The 17,489-nt window shown below is 38.9% G+C and overlaps 2 protein-coding genes across 4 annotated transcripts in view; both read right to left on the minus strand.

Annotated features, from left to right (window-relative positions):
- Positions 1 to 1,994, minus strand: part of mta2 (metastasis associated 1 family, member 2) — a 40,710-nt gene extending 38,716 nt beyond the window's left edge. Inside the window, exon 1 of the mRNA XM_047385999.1 lies at positions 1,600 to 1,994. Within this exon, the coding sequence (XP_047241955.1) occupies positions 1,600 to 1,627 (28 nt within the window). The 5' untranslated portion in view covers positions 1,628 to 1,994. The remainder of the gene's footprint in view (positions 1 to 1,599) is intronic.
- An 841-nt stretch (positions 1,995 to 2,835) lies between these two features.
- The window catches only part of eml3 (EMAP like 3), a 75,297-nt gene continuing 60,643 nt past the window's right edge, over positions 2,836 to 17,489 (minus strand). For all 3 annotated transcript variants that reach the window (XM_047386098.1, XM_047386099.1, XM_047386100.1), the window contains 7 exons: positions 13,916 to 13,983; positions 11,476 to 11,564; positions 8,335 to 8,432; positions 6,632 to 6,719; positions 6,307 to 6,405; positions 6,088 to 6,218; positions 2,836 to 4,133 (listed from right to left, as the gene is read on the minus strand). In XM_047386098.1, the coding sequence (XP_047242054.1) occupies positions 3,927 to 4,133; positions 6,088 to 6,218; positions 6,307 to 6,405; positions 6,632 to 6,719; positions 8,335 to 8,432; positions 11,476 to 11,564; positions 13,916 to 13,983 (780 nt within the window). In that variant the 3' untranslated portion in view covers positions 2,836 to 3,926. The remainder of the gene's footprint in view (positions 4,134 to 6,087; positions 6,219 to 6,306; positions 6,406 to 6,631; positions 6,720 to 8,334; positions 8,433 to 11,475; positions 11,565 to 13,915; positions 13,984 to 17,489) is intronic.

The following is a 17,489-nucleotide window of genomic DNA, read 5'->3' on the forward strand; positions in this document are numbered from 1 at the left end:
TTAGTGAGATTCAATCTTCTCTACAAGAAGCCATCTTTAAAATAAGATCCAGTCCGTACCATCAGGTGGCTTTAGGCTAACTAAATTTAGCACTCACGGTTAACTCTGCTAACGTAACAAATGAAGCGACATGGCGAAGCCGCTAATGACATAAATCCGTCCCTCCAAACAAGCTAGCTGCTACAAACCCCGCGAGGTGCTGTCTTTTTAGCGGCTGCTAGCTAATGCTACTAGCATCGAATTCCCATTTTCACACTTTAAAATAAGCGCCAATAAAAAATGACCCTGCATATATACGACTACTGGAGCAATAAGCGCTCCAAGGTGTCCACTCTGAGGCCTCAATCTTATTTTTTCTCAAACTTTTTAGACAACAGTTTACGGAACCCGACAAAAAGCCATCGCGGGATATTTGTTGAGACAACTATGTAGCCGGGATATGTTTGTAAAGTTGTATGTTGCATCTTTGCTCCATACATAACAAACGCTGCTACATGTTGTAGGCTAAAAAGCTCAATGTGTGTATTTACTAAATCACATTATAGTTCGCATGTTTGATAGATTTTGACGTTCTTTGTAGCAAAACTTGAAGCACGGACGACGGCGAAACGACGTTGAAGTTGGTATCCGATTCTCGGTGTTCGATCCAGGGCTGCTGGACAGATTTCCAGGATTCTGGAAAACAGAGCTGGACTGGATGGTTCTAGTCTGTCTGCACATTTTTACACACAGTGGTTGATCCGAGGAACATTCCGACCATTGTGATAAAACTGAAAATAACTATTTCCGAGCTTTGTTGGCATTTGCCACCCAGTAGATTGGATCCTACATAAAAACAGCTATTTTAAGACAACTCAAAGCTGTACTAAATCATTCTACACTGCTTACATATGCTTTAATGCACAGTTTGATTTGTAAAACCTTCATTCTCTTGTGACATCAAGTTTGTTTTTAATGTTTTGCATTGCAAATCGCCTTAAAGTGAAGTCTAGCTGAAAACTAATTCTTAAAATCTTCATGTCTGGGTAGAATTGTTCTACATAATGTTCTTTAAATTGTTCAAATCAATTTAACGCACAATTTTTGGATTTGAAGTTGGACCTGATCTAATGCCACAAAATAACGAACTAACATGTTTTATACTTCCACAAATTAAATAAGACGTTCACGAGTCAAAACTAATAGGAAATATATGTCTATGAATCTTTATTCATTGCAGACCAATCCAGTACCCGATTGACCTGTCCAATAACTGTACCTTTCAAGCTAGACCCGATGTGGGGAACTTAAAACTGATTCTTTGTGTTTATGAAAAATGTGTTCAAACAGTAAATTGGGCCATTTCGATCTAATCCAATGCAGTTCTGTTACTTTAAACTGCAAACAGCTTTTTACTGAAGTGTCTAATCAGAACCTATGAATCCAAAGCCGACTTCGGCGTCGTCGAAAGCTAGGAAATAGCTAGCCTCAGTTAGCAGCTAACCAAGTAGACGGCTAGCAGCTAGCCACCTGGGTGTCGAAAACGAACAATCACATTGTGTGCGTGCGTGTATGTGTGTGTGTGGGGAGGGGGTCTCAGAGATATAAACCATTACTTACCTCCCACTCGGTACATATTGGCCGCCATCCTCTTGCAACCGGTATTTAAATCAATCCCAGGGTATTCCCTGCTTGGGTAAAAAATATCAACGGCTTCTCTTTTATTCCTTCATTTATCTCAGACACCCCCGCCGCGAAACAAAGCCGGCTCCGGGCACAAGCCGAGCTGTGGCGGGTAAAAAGTTGAAAGTTTCCCTTAGTAAAGATCCGGAGATCGTCCCCAAAAAACAAAAGTATCCTCTTTTCTTCGGCCCCTCAGACGACCTTCTCCTCTTCTTCACTCACTCATTCACATACAGCTAGCCTGTCTCTTACTCCACTCTTCCTCCCATCCTCCGCTCCAAGCTTCATCCTCCTCTTCTTCACCTCCGCTCAGTTCAGCACACACACACTCGCACACAGAACACACACTCACTGGTCCGCTTCGACAGCGCGCGGATCGTCATCTTCGGCGGTTGTCGACAATCTCCGGCAGAAACAGTTTTTTTCACCTGGCCCTGGTTAGATAACGAAAGAACCTAACCTTTGGAGTGGATGACTGAGGAGGAAACCTGGCGTCTCAACAGAAATTATTTTTGAAATATTTAACTTTTCAAACCTAAATTATTTTTATTATTTTATTTAAAATATTACCCCACCTGGTATCAGAACGAAGATTGTCTGCTGTCTTTTGGAAGCTGATCAGTTCCAAAAGAGTAAAAGAGAAAAGTTTAGATAATGAAAAATCCAGTGTATTTAATTGGACATAATTTTTGACTGCAATCAAGCCTTTTTTGATTTCCCACAATAAATATAAAAGATTTCTGAACTATGTTCACTGCTTTGTCTTTACAAGCAGTTGTAGAAGGTAACAAAGTCCATTCTCATGTTGATAAAGTACCCAGTCATTGCAATATAAAGCTTTTAACAAAGTTGCAATATAACCTTAATTTTGGCAAATATTAGACATTTTTATGTATTGATATTCTAGATACTAAAATAAACTTTTAATAGATAATCTCCAGGGTGGAATTCCCTGACTTAGTCTGCTAACACTTCTGTTTCGACTTCAGGGTCCACCTGGAGATGGTCCTCGCAGGTAGATTGCCCGTTTGCGCTGTTGGAATCAGGAGATGTTGGGGTAACACCACAAGGTTGCCTACAATCAAGATCAACTTTGTTCAGACCATCAACTCCACATCTTCTATATATTTTAGAGAGAGATGATGAATTTTAAAATCACTCATGAAACAAATCTTTTATAATTTAAACTATATTTATGTTTTTATTAAAAAGTATAATTGTTCGTTTTAACATACCAGTTTCAGTACTTGTGAAGACTAGACAAACTCCTAAACCTATGCTCTAAATTAGTCAGATCTGATGACAAATCTGAAAATCACACCTTGTTAACAAGTATTATCAGTTTTGCACTACATTAATAATCTTATGAAAAATGCTGTTCGTTTATATATACATTAAATTCAATTTATATGTAGATCACCTCCAAATGTTGTTCCAAAGATTTCAGCAAGATCAGGACTTGAATTTTACAAATCAAAGCCTGGTAATAAACGTATTGCTTATATTTCCCCACTATATTTATACCGCTGTTAATACAAATATAATTAACAAACTTTCGGTTCTTACTGAGATCCTCTATAGAAGCAAAGACACCCAAGGTTTTGATTTAAGAGTATAGCTCACCTTTAACGGGGCAGCACTGCCCCCTAATGGCAACTCAAAAACAACACAACTTTCAGTTTTCAATCTGTATCAATCAAGAATCAATACAAAACAATTTGTAAAAATAATAATTTTCAAGTGTACTGATCTAAGATCACAGAAATGAATGAATAAGTATGATAAGCAGGGTTCATGTTGACAAGTTTCTCTCCATCTTGTTTCATATATGTACAGGAACAGCCAACACTGGTCAGCACTGTTTGAAGTACAAAAATATAGGAGGACATTTCTATAGGCACAATGACATACTGTATGTCACGCAGCATGTAAACTCCAAACGACTAAAACAGGCATGTTCACAGAAACTATAAGGTAATAACAGTTACATTATGCACCACGCTTCACACATGCTAATTTTTCTAACAACATACACAATAGAATGCCAAATATTCTGCAACACGTGTCAGTTTCAGATGGATGTATGCAGTTATGGTGGTGCGTTAATATGGACATTTTCCCCTGAAAAGAATTCCTCTGTGTTCATTAGACTGATTGCTGTGGCACAGAAGAGGCTAAATTAAGCTGATCACTGGTTTACGCCTCAGTGGCTGTGAGCGAACAGCTTCCCTCCCTCACTTCACTGGTAATACCAGCAGCCCGGTCTAGCTGGCAGGAGGCTCTGGAGAGCTTGTGGAGGTGGATGAGGCAGAGGCTGGCATCTCCTTGCTTTCTCCCACCCCACCTCTGGTCACCTTCCACTGCAGGATGCAGGTATCCTTCCCGCCAATGGAGAGAAGGTGGGAGTCATTGTGGGTGAAGCAGACGTTGGTTACGTGGCTCCCATGGCCCTCGTACTTGTGACTTGGTGCCTGGGGAGGAAATATAAGAGAGGCTATTTTATATTTTTACCCTATCTTATACCAGTTTCTCTTCAGCGTAGGAGACATTTTCTCATATGGTGATGATGTTGAATAAGATTGTACTCATGTACTAGTTATTGGTTCTAGTTTGCAGTTTTAAGTTTATTTTCTATGTACACAACAAAAACATTAAATCCTTATTATTTCATTTTTAAAGTTTGTCAGATGAGCTTCAACAATCCTTCTGTGATGCTTTGTATTGAGTATTAGCTTCTTCTTAGTTCTGTTTCATTTGCTAGATCTTTGTTCTTTCTGTCTTTGCTGAATTTTTCTGTTTAATCTGAAGTAAGGAAGTTATTTTTGACCTTTCTCTATTTCCCTGCATATTACCTACACTTCTACACAGACAACGTGGGAAACCATTACCTTGAAAAAAAGGACTCTAAAGATATTAGTAAATAAAGAAAATAATAAAGTGTAATGAATCCCAACACATGTATATGATCATTTAAAAAGCTTTTTTTTTTTGCTAAAAGTTGCACAAAAGCAGGATTTAAATACTACACATTAGAAACTGTAGCAAAAAGGTCAGAAACTAACAACCAACACCTGTCACCTGAATGAAACGTCTGACCTGCTGTGAATCCTAGCTTCCAAACAGAACTACTGGCCAGATTTGGGATTGTACAACTCAAAAGGGAGCCGACAAGTGGAAATAAAAATGAACAGAATCTTTTTTTACAGCCTTTAAAGTCCAGATGAACCTTTTTACAGTGTTTTTCTTATTATATTTTTATCTATGCCTCCGTTAATGACATGATTATTTCTCATTGACTTTGCTGAACTTTAAACTTTCATCATCATCATGTGGAGATTGCTTTATTAGTTGGTGATTTGATAACACTGCTTATGACACAGCTGCAGGTGCTTTTAACCAATAGGTAATCTTTTTTCTTTAAACAACACCCTTTTTGGGCCCCACTCATCAGTCATATTTTAGATTTATTTTCTTACTGTGGCTCATAGTTAACAAAAGACACATTATTAACAAAGCTACTGTTGACAAATTCTTGGTATCAGTTAGTAAAACACTTGTTCAGGGTGATGATGTGAATTCCTTTAACATTCAATGTTCTGCTATTTTAGACTAGGTTGCTCCTTTGATTTGTCCTTGGATGAATGAAGATCAGTGGATGCTTAGCTTAGTGATCTAATGTGGAAAGGGCCATAGTAAATTAAAGATGGAGGTTTATAAGTTGCATTTGAAAGAGATAAACACTAGAGCTTCTTACTTTAAACATCTACTGTCCTCAGATAAGAATAATTCTAAAGTTTAGTTTGACACTATAAATAAGATCGTCTTTCCTTGTCCCACTCATGCCAAAAAGATTAAGGCACATTTTACATCTCTAGTTTCAGTATTCTTCTAAATTTTATCTCCTCTCCTCTGCTTTGTTTTTAAAAGCCTTCGACCTCAATGGTCGTTACATTGTTAAGATTTTAAATCGGTCTTTTAACTGGCTCTGTTCCACGCTCTTTCAAACATGATGTTGTAGGACCAATGTGAATTAGAGATGGTCACATTCAAGCTTTTATTTCTTCTCATTTAGATTATTGCAATGGGTTTTTACCTGGTTTAACCAACAGGACCTTGACCGTCTCTATTGTACAAAGCTCTGCAGAGAGACTCCTTAGAACCAACAGTAGGAAACATATCACTCCTGTCTTCATCTCTTTACACAGGTTACTTTCAGAGTCCACCCTATAATCCTGGTATTACCTTGAGCGCTGCACACCATCAAGCACCTTAATACATCTCTGCCAGAAACCGTTGTTAGTTCCTCGGGCCTGCTCGAAACTGAACTACCAAACACGATTGACTCTTTGGACCTGCTCTCCAAATGTAAAGTCTTCAATGCAGAGGGAACGTGAAATAAAGAAGGATGATCTGTGCAAGCAGTACCTTAGGTTTAGGGCAGGGGTACTGGAAGAGGTGGACCTTACAGAAGTCATCAGCCACAGCCACAACCCTCTCACTATGGGAGCGGCACAGTGCGTTGATGTCTGTGCCATCTGAGCCCTCCATCCACACACCTGCACACCACAGAAACACAGGCATCAGCCTGGCGTTATATTCCAACACCACAATGTTTACCTAGAGAACGAGTTTGATGTTTCTCACCTATGACATGGAAACCCAGCACACAAGTAAAAGAGGCCCATTCTCTGTCTTTGCTCTCAAAGCGGTTCCTCAACAGCTTACACCCTCCTGCAATGTCCCCTATTAAAAAGAAAAGTGAATTAGTGTCTATAAAAAAGATGTGCTTCTGACATATATATTTTATGGATTCACCTGAACACTTGGAGGGGCTGGGCTAGAGAACCAACTGCCCACATTACATTAGCTGATCGATAAATACCATTAAACACTTTTTCCTTGTACGATGATTAGGAGGGTTTTTTATTTTATAACTTCTGTAACTGCATATTTCTGGATGTTTACTTACAGTAGAGGATCTCATAGTCGCCTGAATTGGACATAATGTAACAGCCATCTTTGGACCAGTCAAGGTGAGTAATGAAGCTGGAGTGCCCCTATTAAAAAAAGGCAGATATGACGGTAGAGTATTTTAATCTTCGTTTTCCTTCTCTTAACAAATCATTTTAAAAGGTAATAATAAACCTGGATACAGAATAAGACTGTGGTAGAGGTGTACCTCAAAAAATTTGAATCTCAGCAAAAAATTGATCAGTTTCAGTAATTGAATTAATTACAGAGTGAAAGACTTCAAATCAGGGTTTTCTCTTAATTTTCACTAATAATTAAAAATATTATACAGTTAATAAAATCGCAAAATTCAGGTTCTCATAAAATGACACCAGACCAATAACAAATGATCTTTAATACAGTAATGTTATATTATGGTCAAGTTATGGACTACACAAACATGGGGAAGACTGCCGATTTGACAGTTGTCCAGCAGGCACTTACTGACACCCTCCACGAGGAGTGTGAGCTGCAAATGTCATTGCTAAAGATGTTGGCTGTTTAGTGTGCCATACCGAAGTATATTAATGCAAAGTTGAGTAGAAGGAAAAAGTGTGGGTGGAAGAAGGTACGCAAGTTAGGGGTAACTGCACACTTGAGAGGATTGTGAATCAAAGTCTCTTTAAAGAGACTTAAAGAGAAGGGAGATTCACAAGATTCACAGCTTGAGTCAGAGCTTCAAGAGCCCCTATACAAAGATGGATCCAGGACATGGACTACAACTGTCATTCCTTGTGTTAGCCACTTCTGGAGCAACTCACGTGGGCTAAGGAGAAAAAGAACAGAACCGTTACTCAGTGTTCCAAGTTTTCTTCTCAAATAAAATTAAATTGTCCATTTCACTTGAAAGTGTGTCCCAGAGTCTGGAGGAAGAATGGAGAGGTACAGAATCCAAGCTGCTTGAGATCCAGTTAGACGTTTCCACAGTCAGTGATGATTTGGGGTGCGATGTCATCTGCTAATGTTTGTCCACTGTTGTTTATCAAGTCAAAGTCAGCGCAGCCATCTACACGGTAATTTTGAGAGCACCTTGAGCTTCCCTCTGCTGACAAGCTTTATGGAGATGCTGATTTCATATTCCAGCAGGACTTTGTACTGACCCCCAACTGTCAAAAGTACTAATGCCAGCTTTAATCACCACGGTATCACCAGCAAACTGGCCATGGCCACTGTCCATAGAAAATCTATGGAGTGTTGTCAAGAAGAAGAAAGACACCAGAGCCAACAGTGGAGACAAGGTGAAAGCCACTATTAACCAAACCTGGATTTTCTAAACACCTCAGCAGGACCACAGGCTGATGGCCTCCATGCCACTCTGCATTAATGCAGTACTTTATGCAAAAGGACCCTTACCTTAAGTACTGAGTGCACATACTGTACAGTGCATAGACATACTTTTCAGTGAGCCGGCATTTCATTGTTGATTTTTTAAATATTGGTACGCTATAATATTCAAATTTTAGACACTGAATTTTGTATTTCATTAGCTGTAAGCCAAAATAATACAAATCAACTGAAGTAAATTCTTGGAATTTATCTATTTATCTGTAATGAATCGACATCATATACAAGTTTCACTTTTTAATTCAATTAGTGAAATGAACGTTTTAATGAAATTCTTACTTAATCCTACTTATTGAAGTACACCTGCATGTAACTCACATTACACCTTCCAAAGCGACTGTAGCGACGGCCACTCTCTGTCACATTGTAGATGTAGATAAAGTTGTCATGAGAGCCAACAGCTAAAAAACGTCCGTCTGAAAACACAAGAAACCATTTATACAGTTTAAGGGGATTTCAACTGTTCTACACTGGAAATCTGATACCATAGACTTGCACTGTAATGATGGTACAGGTCATCCCTTCTTTCTTCAACTATACAACAGATATAAACAAGGGGGCTTTCCTCATGCAAGAACCACTACCAATAATGGTCAGTGAATGGAAAAAAAACAATGGTTGGACATATTCTTTGGACCCTTTATGTTAAATATACTTTATTTTCCTCCTCTGGACTCAATGCATCAGAAAACAAAAGTGACGATATTGCTTGAATATTGCTGTAGGCCACAGAGAAGGAAGGGAAATGAGTGGAAGAAAGTTTACTGTTTCTGCGCAACAGTTGCCTTTCAACGCAAACATACATTGTCTATCTTTAGCTGTTCAAACTCAACATATTGCAGTGATGAAGTGGGATGGATGAGAGCATTATCAGGCTTCATGTTTAGTTGCTGTTGAAATGGCTGACAAAATCCATTATTGGCTTCAGTTCACATTTTCAGAGGTCAGAGTTTTTGGTTAGAAATACCACAGGTATAAATGCTGTGAGTTTTATCTGCAAATATTTATATCCAAGTGGAACTAAAGGTACACATTTTTATGCTAAAATGTAGTTGTGTTTGTAATGGTACTAGCCTCAGTGAAAACTATGTTTATTTTGGGCTCCATGTGGTACGACTTCAATGGAAGGTTGCCTTTTTTTCTTCCCAGCTTGGTGATGTATGGAGACAGGGGGCCAGCTTTCTGTGGGGTAGTGGCTGCAACGACGACTAAAGGATGGCTTGCCTGGACGAACTGCCAGTGACAACACCAGGATTACAGTGTGCTTAGAACTGAAGGCATGGTGGTGTGCTTGGAGATGGACACTGAGCGGCACAGCTTTAAGCACTAATTAGGCCTGCAGAAAACAACTACACTTAAGTCATGAAGCTCTAACAGTATTAACAGCCTGTCACATTTGTTCTGTACTGTCTGTATTACAAGTAGGAGTCATAATTTTTCAGGTACATAAACTGAACAAGTCTAAACTCTCTGAACTTTATTAAACCCATATAAGGTAAATATGATGCTCCTAACTTAGCCTGAATGTTCCTGCCAAGGAGTCTCAGCTTAAGAGTTATTCAGTTCTCTGCTGAGAGCGACTCTGAGCGAGGAGACAACAGAACCTCCTATCTTAATGAGGTGTGGTTGACCCCGTTGCTAGGTGTGATGCTAAGAGTTGTTATTGGTTGTTAAAAAAACAAAAAACTTAAACAAATGCGCTCCTAGAGTTCAGTGGAGAGAAATTAACCAATCATAGAATTTAGACTGGATTAAGAAATGTTTAAGTCATGATGATGAAACTTTGCAAAATGAAATTATTGTCACACAGCATGAACCTTATTTACATGCTTGTCATTATTCTGATTTGCTTATTATTATGTTTACTCGCCATGCTGATCACTTTCCTACTTCATCTATTTAATATTAATGTGGACATTTATTTGTCAGCATTTTACTGTGATTATAGGTTTGATTTGGTAAACGACCAAAACAAAATGGGGAAAAAAAGGTCGAGAAAACCGAACAGGACAGAGGTGCAGAGCCTGCTGTTGGCACAGCTGGTGGAGGAGAATAGATAAGTGTTGAAAGGTAGATTTGGTCCCAGGATCACAAAAAGGTAGACTTGCTCCAGCCTGGAACGTAAGCAGCTCTGGTACCTGCTGCAATCAGAAGCTAGAGAGAAGAATGTGGCACACCAGAGAACTTCTCTGCAGATAGGAGGTTATAGGTGACCATTTAGGCTAAGGCTCTTCATCATGTATAATACAACAAATACTTATTCACTTCATTTACATATACCTTCTATTTATATAGTGTTTAAATTATTGTACTGTTGTCTAGAATATGTATTTGTATATGTTTTTAGTTTTTCCAATTTTTTCCAAGTGTTTATTTTTGAAAGCATTTTACAGTCTGTAAATATTTAAATAATTCTGTACTATATTGTTCGTACTTTTTTTCACTCTTTATTCATGGATATTTATTATTATTGTTTCTATTAATTATTTATTTATCCTTCCTAATAATACCTTTCTAGAGGTTGACCTTTAACCTGTCCTGCTGCTGAAAGTATTTAGTTTCCCTCTAAGGGGGTGATTAAGTTTATCTTATCTCTATATTAATAATTGTATGATTGTTATAGAGGTTTACGTGCTCATTTACTCGAGCCGGTAGTGTTTTATTAATGTACCGTTGTTCATTGTAGGAGAATATCTCTTCTTTCTCTCAGTCTTTCCACCATCTTCCTTCCTGTCACTAAAAGTCCTCCTCACTACTCTTAACATCCCCTCACGTTAGAAGCTCTCAGATTTAAGATGCTTCGTGAATAACTTTTATCTTACCGGGGGGAAATTCTAAGAATAAATCCTTGAATTAAAAAAATTCTAAGATTTTGTTTTTTAAATGACGTCACTAGGAGCTACTTTTAGCCTTAGGATTATTTGTGAATACAGGCCCTAATGTTTTTTCATCAACCTTTGCACCATTAGGGCTTAGACTAATGGAACTGTTCGGTTCGAGTTCTTGGTATGTTTGTGGGATGCAGATGTGTAACTGGACTGGGACTTTGGGTACAATCCAAAAACTGTAACTCTTCCAGTGAGCCAGAATATAGCAGTAGTAATCTTGATTGTTTCCTAGAATTGAACATGGAGCCCAGCTGATATGAAGAAAGATCTATTTTGTCCCTTTGATTTTAACATTAAATATAAAACAGGGAAGACATGGCAGGATCACTGCATTTGGGTATCTAAGAAGATGCATGTAATCTCTCAGTAACCTTCCTTTTCAATTGGAAAAAAAGGAAATAAAATAGGAAACGACTGCATGGCCATTTAACAAAATCAGAAAACAAAAATGCAGTGTGTTTGTTAGATAATCATGGGTACAGTAATTCAAAATAGGTTATGAAACATTGTGATATTTTTTAAACTCTTTGTAAAACCATGTGTTATTTCTACGACGTGACACTTGACTTACCCGGTGAATATCTCATGACTGATAGCTGTTCATTCCCATCTGTGGATTCACAAATCACTTCCCTGGTTACCAAGTCGAGGACCACCCACCTGTCAGAGGTACGGTGTGAAGCAGAAAATCAGGGTTCTGACAGGCAGCTGCTTTACAATGCTAACTGAAGGTAAAACTCCTCCTGTGTTGTCATACTGCAACACACTCCACATTAATTGGCAGATGGATAAAGATGCGTAAAAAGCCTTCGGATACATTTATCATACTTTGCAGCAGCATATTGTCACACTGAAAAAAATGCAACCTTAAAGTTTAGTACAATTATTTAGTGGGAAAAATCCCTCCAACAACATTTCACAGGGTTTGAGCACAGAGAGAGAGATAAAGCACTTTTTTAATCATTCCAACTACTCAAAGATGTGAGGGGGTGAGGCAGGAGAAGAGGAGAGGAGAGACTCTGCTGCCTGGAATGTGAAGGAGATCGATGATCATCTTTCAATCAGATTTATTAATGTAGCCTTATAAGGGAGACAGTTTCCAGCATCAGCCATCTGCTACTGAACTGAGCAAAATCTGTTCTAACCAGACAAAGGAAACCACTTCCTTATATCACTGCATTGTAAAGTCTCTGCTGCATGGTGGCGCAGTTGGTAGCACTGTTGCCTTGCAGCAAGAAGGTCCTGGGTTCGATTCCCGACCAGGGGTCTTTCTGCATGGAGTTTGCATGTTCTCCCCGTGCATGCGTGGGTTCTCACCGGGTACTCCGGCTTCCTCCCACAGTCCAAAGACATGCCTGTTAGGTTAATTGGTCACTCTAAATTGCCCTTAGGTGTATGAATGAGTGTGTGCATGGTTGTTTGTGTGTTGCCCTGCGATGGACTGGCAACGTGTCCAGGGTGTACCCCGCCTCTTGCCCATAGACTACTGGAGATAGGCACCAGCTCCCCCACGACCCACTATGGAATAAGCGGTAGAAAATGACTGACTGACTGACTGACTGTAAAATCTCCATGTAGTCTGGCCCCCTGCTAGAAAGAGCAGAGGTGAGAATTCAATTAATTCTCACCCAGATGTCCCGGCTAAACAGTCAGGATGAAGGGAAAGTGGAAACCTCTCGTCAGGCCAGAAAGAGTGTCACCCCAGAAGCACAACAGGCACTTACAAAGTTTTCCTCTACAACTGGTAATGCTCCAAAGTTTGCATGAGGAAGTTACAATTTTGGGCTTTATGATTACGCTTTTGTCTCAGCCATGGCAATAATGAGGACCAGGACTTTAAGGGGCAAAACCGTGGACGTCTGACCGCGGTGAAGTTAGTTTAAGGTTGGATATTCATGCTCCGCCAACTCAGAGGGGTCTTCCTACCATTTGACCAGATGCAGGTAGTCTGATTACAGGCAGCCGCTCTCTGCCTGTTCCCTGCTCCTGCAGACGCTGGTTGGCTTAAGGACCATAAATACATTTTCAAACCAAACCTGCTGTTTCATGGTGGTATTGTTTTGTGTGTTTTGGGGGAAATATTTGTTCATCCGAACAGCTGATTTTATGTATAATCAGCTGATATAGGATGTTATTAAATACAGCACCCACCTGCATGTAATTCAGAAAGCTTATGTGTAATTTTTCTTTTCTTCCAGCCTTCAGGCATGGTTTATGATTTGTAAATAGTAAAATTATATTTCCGTTTGACCCGCTTCAGCAATCGTGGTCCTTAATATTATTGTAGTCGCCTTGAGTTTTATTAACTTTTCCCTATACTACCTCCTTGAAAACCTTCTTATTTCTCCTCTACCCAGCAGTTTTCACTCAATAAGATGAAACAGCAGTCTGTTCACATCACATGTAGTCCCTTCTCGGCCCCGGTTGTACCTACTACTGAGTAGGTCCCAAAAAGCAGGTACCAGGCTGGAAAAACCAGTAATGGAAACTCTCGCAAAACAAGTTGACTGGAGTGGAGCCGGGCTCAATAGAGTCTGTGGAAAGCAGTGGGCATCAGCTGCTTTTCTACATATTCATTCTTCTGTTTTAAGCTAAATATGCATGTGTTCGTTGCCAAAAAAGCTTTTAGTCTCATCTGACTAAAGTATGTGGTTTCAGTTAAAGTCCCACGAGAGTTTAGCAAAAAGATGGCACTGTTTATGGCGACTCTCTAACAGTGAGCTTTAGAGAGTTCTTTGGCATCCCTCACCATCCTGATCACCATGCACACATTTATATCTATAAGTGTGGATCCATTGTACATTTGTACTGTACATAATGTCAAACATGAGTGGATCGCATTAAACTATTATTTGTCTGTTTATGCTTGACAGCAAACCTACAAATAATTTCTGTTTAAAATGTGTTTTTTTAATGAAGTTCATACAGGTATTTTAGTCTGCTTTAAATGTAATAACCAGAACGTTTTATTATTGTTACATAATGATTATTATGTATTTGTATTTTATTACCTTCCTGTGTTGAGGCCAATAGTCACAACAGATCCGTTGGGGCAGAAATCCCCACACAACCCATACTCCTGTAAGAGACACACACATTTATTATCCATCCAGAAAAAGAAACTTGTTGGATTAATGCAATTCGTCTGTAAATGCAAACACCACTTCCACAAATGTTGGGGTGTTCTCTAGACAGCAGCAAAATCTTGAATCTGAATATCCTTCTATTCATTATAGGAGCTTTAATTATAGAAACCCATATTCCATTTCATTTCTATAAGGACTTTATCTCAACATTATAAAGATCATTATGCTATTATACATATTAACTCAAGATACTTTATTAGCTTTTAAAGAATGACCTTATAACCAAACCCCTATTTATTAATGTTTTTTCGCCTTGGCACACATCAGATAACTTCATTTCAGTAGAGTTATCAACCATCAATCCAGCTTAAATCCCTCTATCAATCTAATCAGTACTCTGCTATAAAACAAGCACACAGTGGGGAAAATAAGTGTTTAGTTATTCACTGATTTTGCAAGGGTTCCCACTGACAAACAATGGAGAGGCCTGTGATTTTTATCATCAGTACACATCAACTGTGAGAGACAGAATCTAAAAAATCCAAAAAATAACATTGTACAGGTCCTTCTCAAAATATTAGCATATTGTGATAAAGTTCATTATTTTCCATAATGTCATGATGAAAATTTAACATTCATATATTTTAGATTCATTGAACACTAACTGAAATATTTCAGGTCTTTTATTGTCTTAATACGGATGATTTTGGCATACAGCTCATGAAAACCCAAAATTCCTATCTCACAAAATTAGCATATTTCATCCGACCAATAAAAGAAAAGTGTTTTTAATACAAAAAACGTCAACCTTTCAAATAATCATGTACAGTTATGCACTCAATACTTGGTCGGGAATCCTTTGGCAGAAATGACTGCTTCAATGCGGCGTGGCATGGAGGCAATCAGCCTGTGGCACTGCTGAGGTCTTATGGAGGCCCAGGATGCTTCGATAGCGGCCTTTAGCTCATCCAGAGTGTTGGGTCTTGAGTCTCTCAACGTTCTCTTCACAATATCCCACAGATTCTCTATGGGGTTCAGGTCAGGAGAGTTGGCAGGCCAATTGAGCACAGTGATACCATGGTCAGTAAACCATTTACCAGTGGTTTTGGCACTGTGAGCAGGTGCCAGGTCGTGCTGAAAAATGGAATCTTCATCTCCATAAAGCTTTTCAGCAGATGGAAGCATGAAGTGCTCCAAAATCTCCTGATAGCTAGCTGCATTGACCCTGCCCTTGATAAAACACAGTGGACCAACATCAGCAGCTGACACGGCACCCCAGACCATCACTGACTGTGGGTACTTGACACTGGACTTCTGGCATTTTGGCATTTCCTTATCCCCAGTCTTCCTCCAGACTCTGGCACCTTGATTTCTGAATGACATGCAGAATTTGCTTTCATCTGAAAAAAGTACTTTGGACCACTGAGCAACAGTCCAGTGCTGCTTCTCTGTAGCCCAGGTCTGGGGAATGCGGCACCTGTAGCCCATTTCCTGCACACACCTGTGCACGGTGTCTCTGGATGTTTCTACTCCAGACTCAGTCCACTGCTTCCGCAGGTCCCCCGAAGATTCTGGAATCGGCCCTTCTCCAAAATCTTCCTCAGGGTCCGGTCACCTCTTCTCGTTGTGCAGCGTTTTCTGCCACACTTTTTCCTTCCCACAGACTTCCCACTGAGGTGCCTTGATACAGCACTCTGGGAACAGCCTATTCGTTCAGAAATGTCTTTCTGTGTCTTACCCTCTTGCTTGAGGGTGTCAATAGTGGCCTTCTGGACAACAGTCAGGTCGGCAGTCTTACCTATGATTGGGGTTTTGAGTGATGAACCAGGCTGAGAGTTTTAAAGGCCTCAGGAATCTTTTGCAGGTGTTTAGAGTTAACTCGTTGATTCAGATGATTAGGTTCATAGCTCGTTTAGAGACCCTTTTAATGATATGCTAATTTTGTGAGATAGGAATTTTGGGTTTTCATGAGCTGTATGCCAAAATCATCCGTATTAAGACAATAAAAGACCTGAAATATTTCAGTTAGTGTGCAATAAATCTAAAATATATGAATGTTAAATTTTCATCATGACATTATGGAAAATAATGAACTTTATCACAATATGCTAATATTTTGAGAAGGACCTGTATAATATTTAAATAATTAATTGGCATCTTATTTCATGACACAAGTGTTGGATCACCAACCAACCAGCAAGAATCCCAGCTCTTACAGGCCTGTTAGTTTGTCTTTAACAAGCCCTCCTATCCTCCACTCATTATCTGTATTAATGTGACCAAATAAAACGTTTTGGTATAAATTCCATGTTTGGAACAAGAAGAAAGATGAGTACAATCCCAAGAACACCATGGTAAAGAACTACAGGAAACATCTGACCTCTGTAATTGCAAACAATGGTTTCTGTACCAAATATTAAGTGCTATTTTTCTTTTGTATCAAATAATTATTTCATGCAATAAAATCCAAATTGATTATTTAAATATCATACAATGTGATTTTCTGGATTTTGTTTTTGAAGGTTCTGTCTCTCACTGTTGAAGTGTACCTGTAATAAAAATTACAGGCCTCCCCTTTCTTTATAAGTGGAAAAACTTGCAAAATCAGTGATATATCAAATACTTATTTTCCCCACTGTAGATGTCATTGAAATATTGCTTGAAACTGTTGCTAGTAAGACTGCAAACAAATCAACCTTTTTTTTTGAATAATAAAGTTTGTCAGGGAGAGACACATGACACCAGGGAGGGAAAATGAGTATTTGGGCACACTTTAGACATTTTCACTAGGGGTGTACTCACTTTTGTTGCCAGCTATCTGACATTAATGGCTGTGTATTAAGTCATTTTGACATATTTACACTGTTATTTGAGCTGTACACTGACTATTTTACATTGTACCAAAGTGCCATGTCTTCAGTGTTATCCACTGAAAATATCCAAACAAATATTTACATAAGCGTTAGGAGTGTACTTACTTTTGTGAGACACTATATATACACAGTATATATTTTTGAAAACAACTGTAAATTCTAAAGATGCTTTTCATCTCCAATTTTCTTACTTATTGTTTGAAAATTTACCAGCGCTCCTGAAATAAAGGACAGCAAAATGACGACCTCTTTATATTCCATCTATTCAGACCTGATTACATGTCCATTTATTTAGCCTTCCAGACTTGGAATGAAGATGAAAATAGGTCCTAACTCTTCCTTTCCACCCCTAATCCTGCTATACACCCTGTTACTCCAGCTGCTTTGGACCAGTTTGGATCTATCACTATCTCGTAGTTGTCAGAGGTTGTCTAAGTTGCCTTTTCTTTCCAAACTGCCAGAGAAAGTGGTTTATCTGCAACTACATGAGCATCTACAGCTTCATAAGATTATTGAAAAATGTCAGTCTGGTTTTAAATCATATCACAGCATAGAAACAGCACTAAGAGTTTTTAACGATCTGCTTTTAACTGCAGACACTAGAGATTCTGCCGTTTTAATTTTGC

Source organism: Girardinichthys multiradiatus, chromosome 14, assembly GCF_021462225.1.
Source record: "Girardinichthys multiradiatus isolate DD_20200921_A chromosome 14, DD_fGirMul_XY1, whole genome shotgun sequence".
NCBI lineage: Eukaryota > Metazoa > Chordata > Actinopteri > Cyprinodontiformes > Goodeidae > Girardinichthys > Girardinichthys multiradiatus.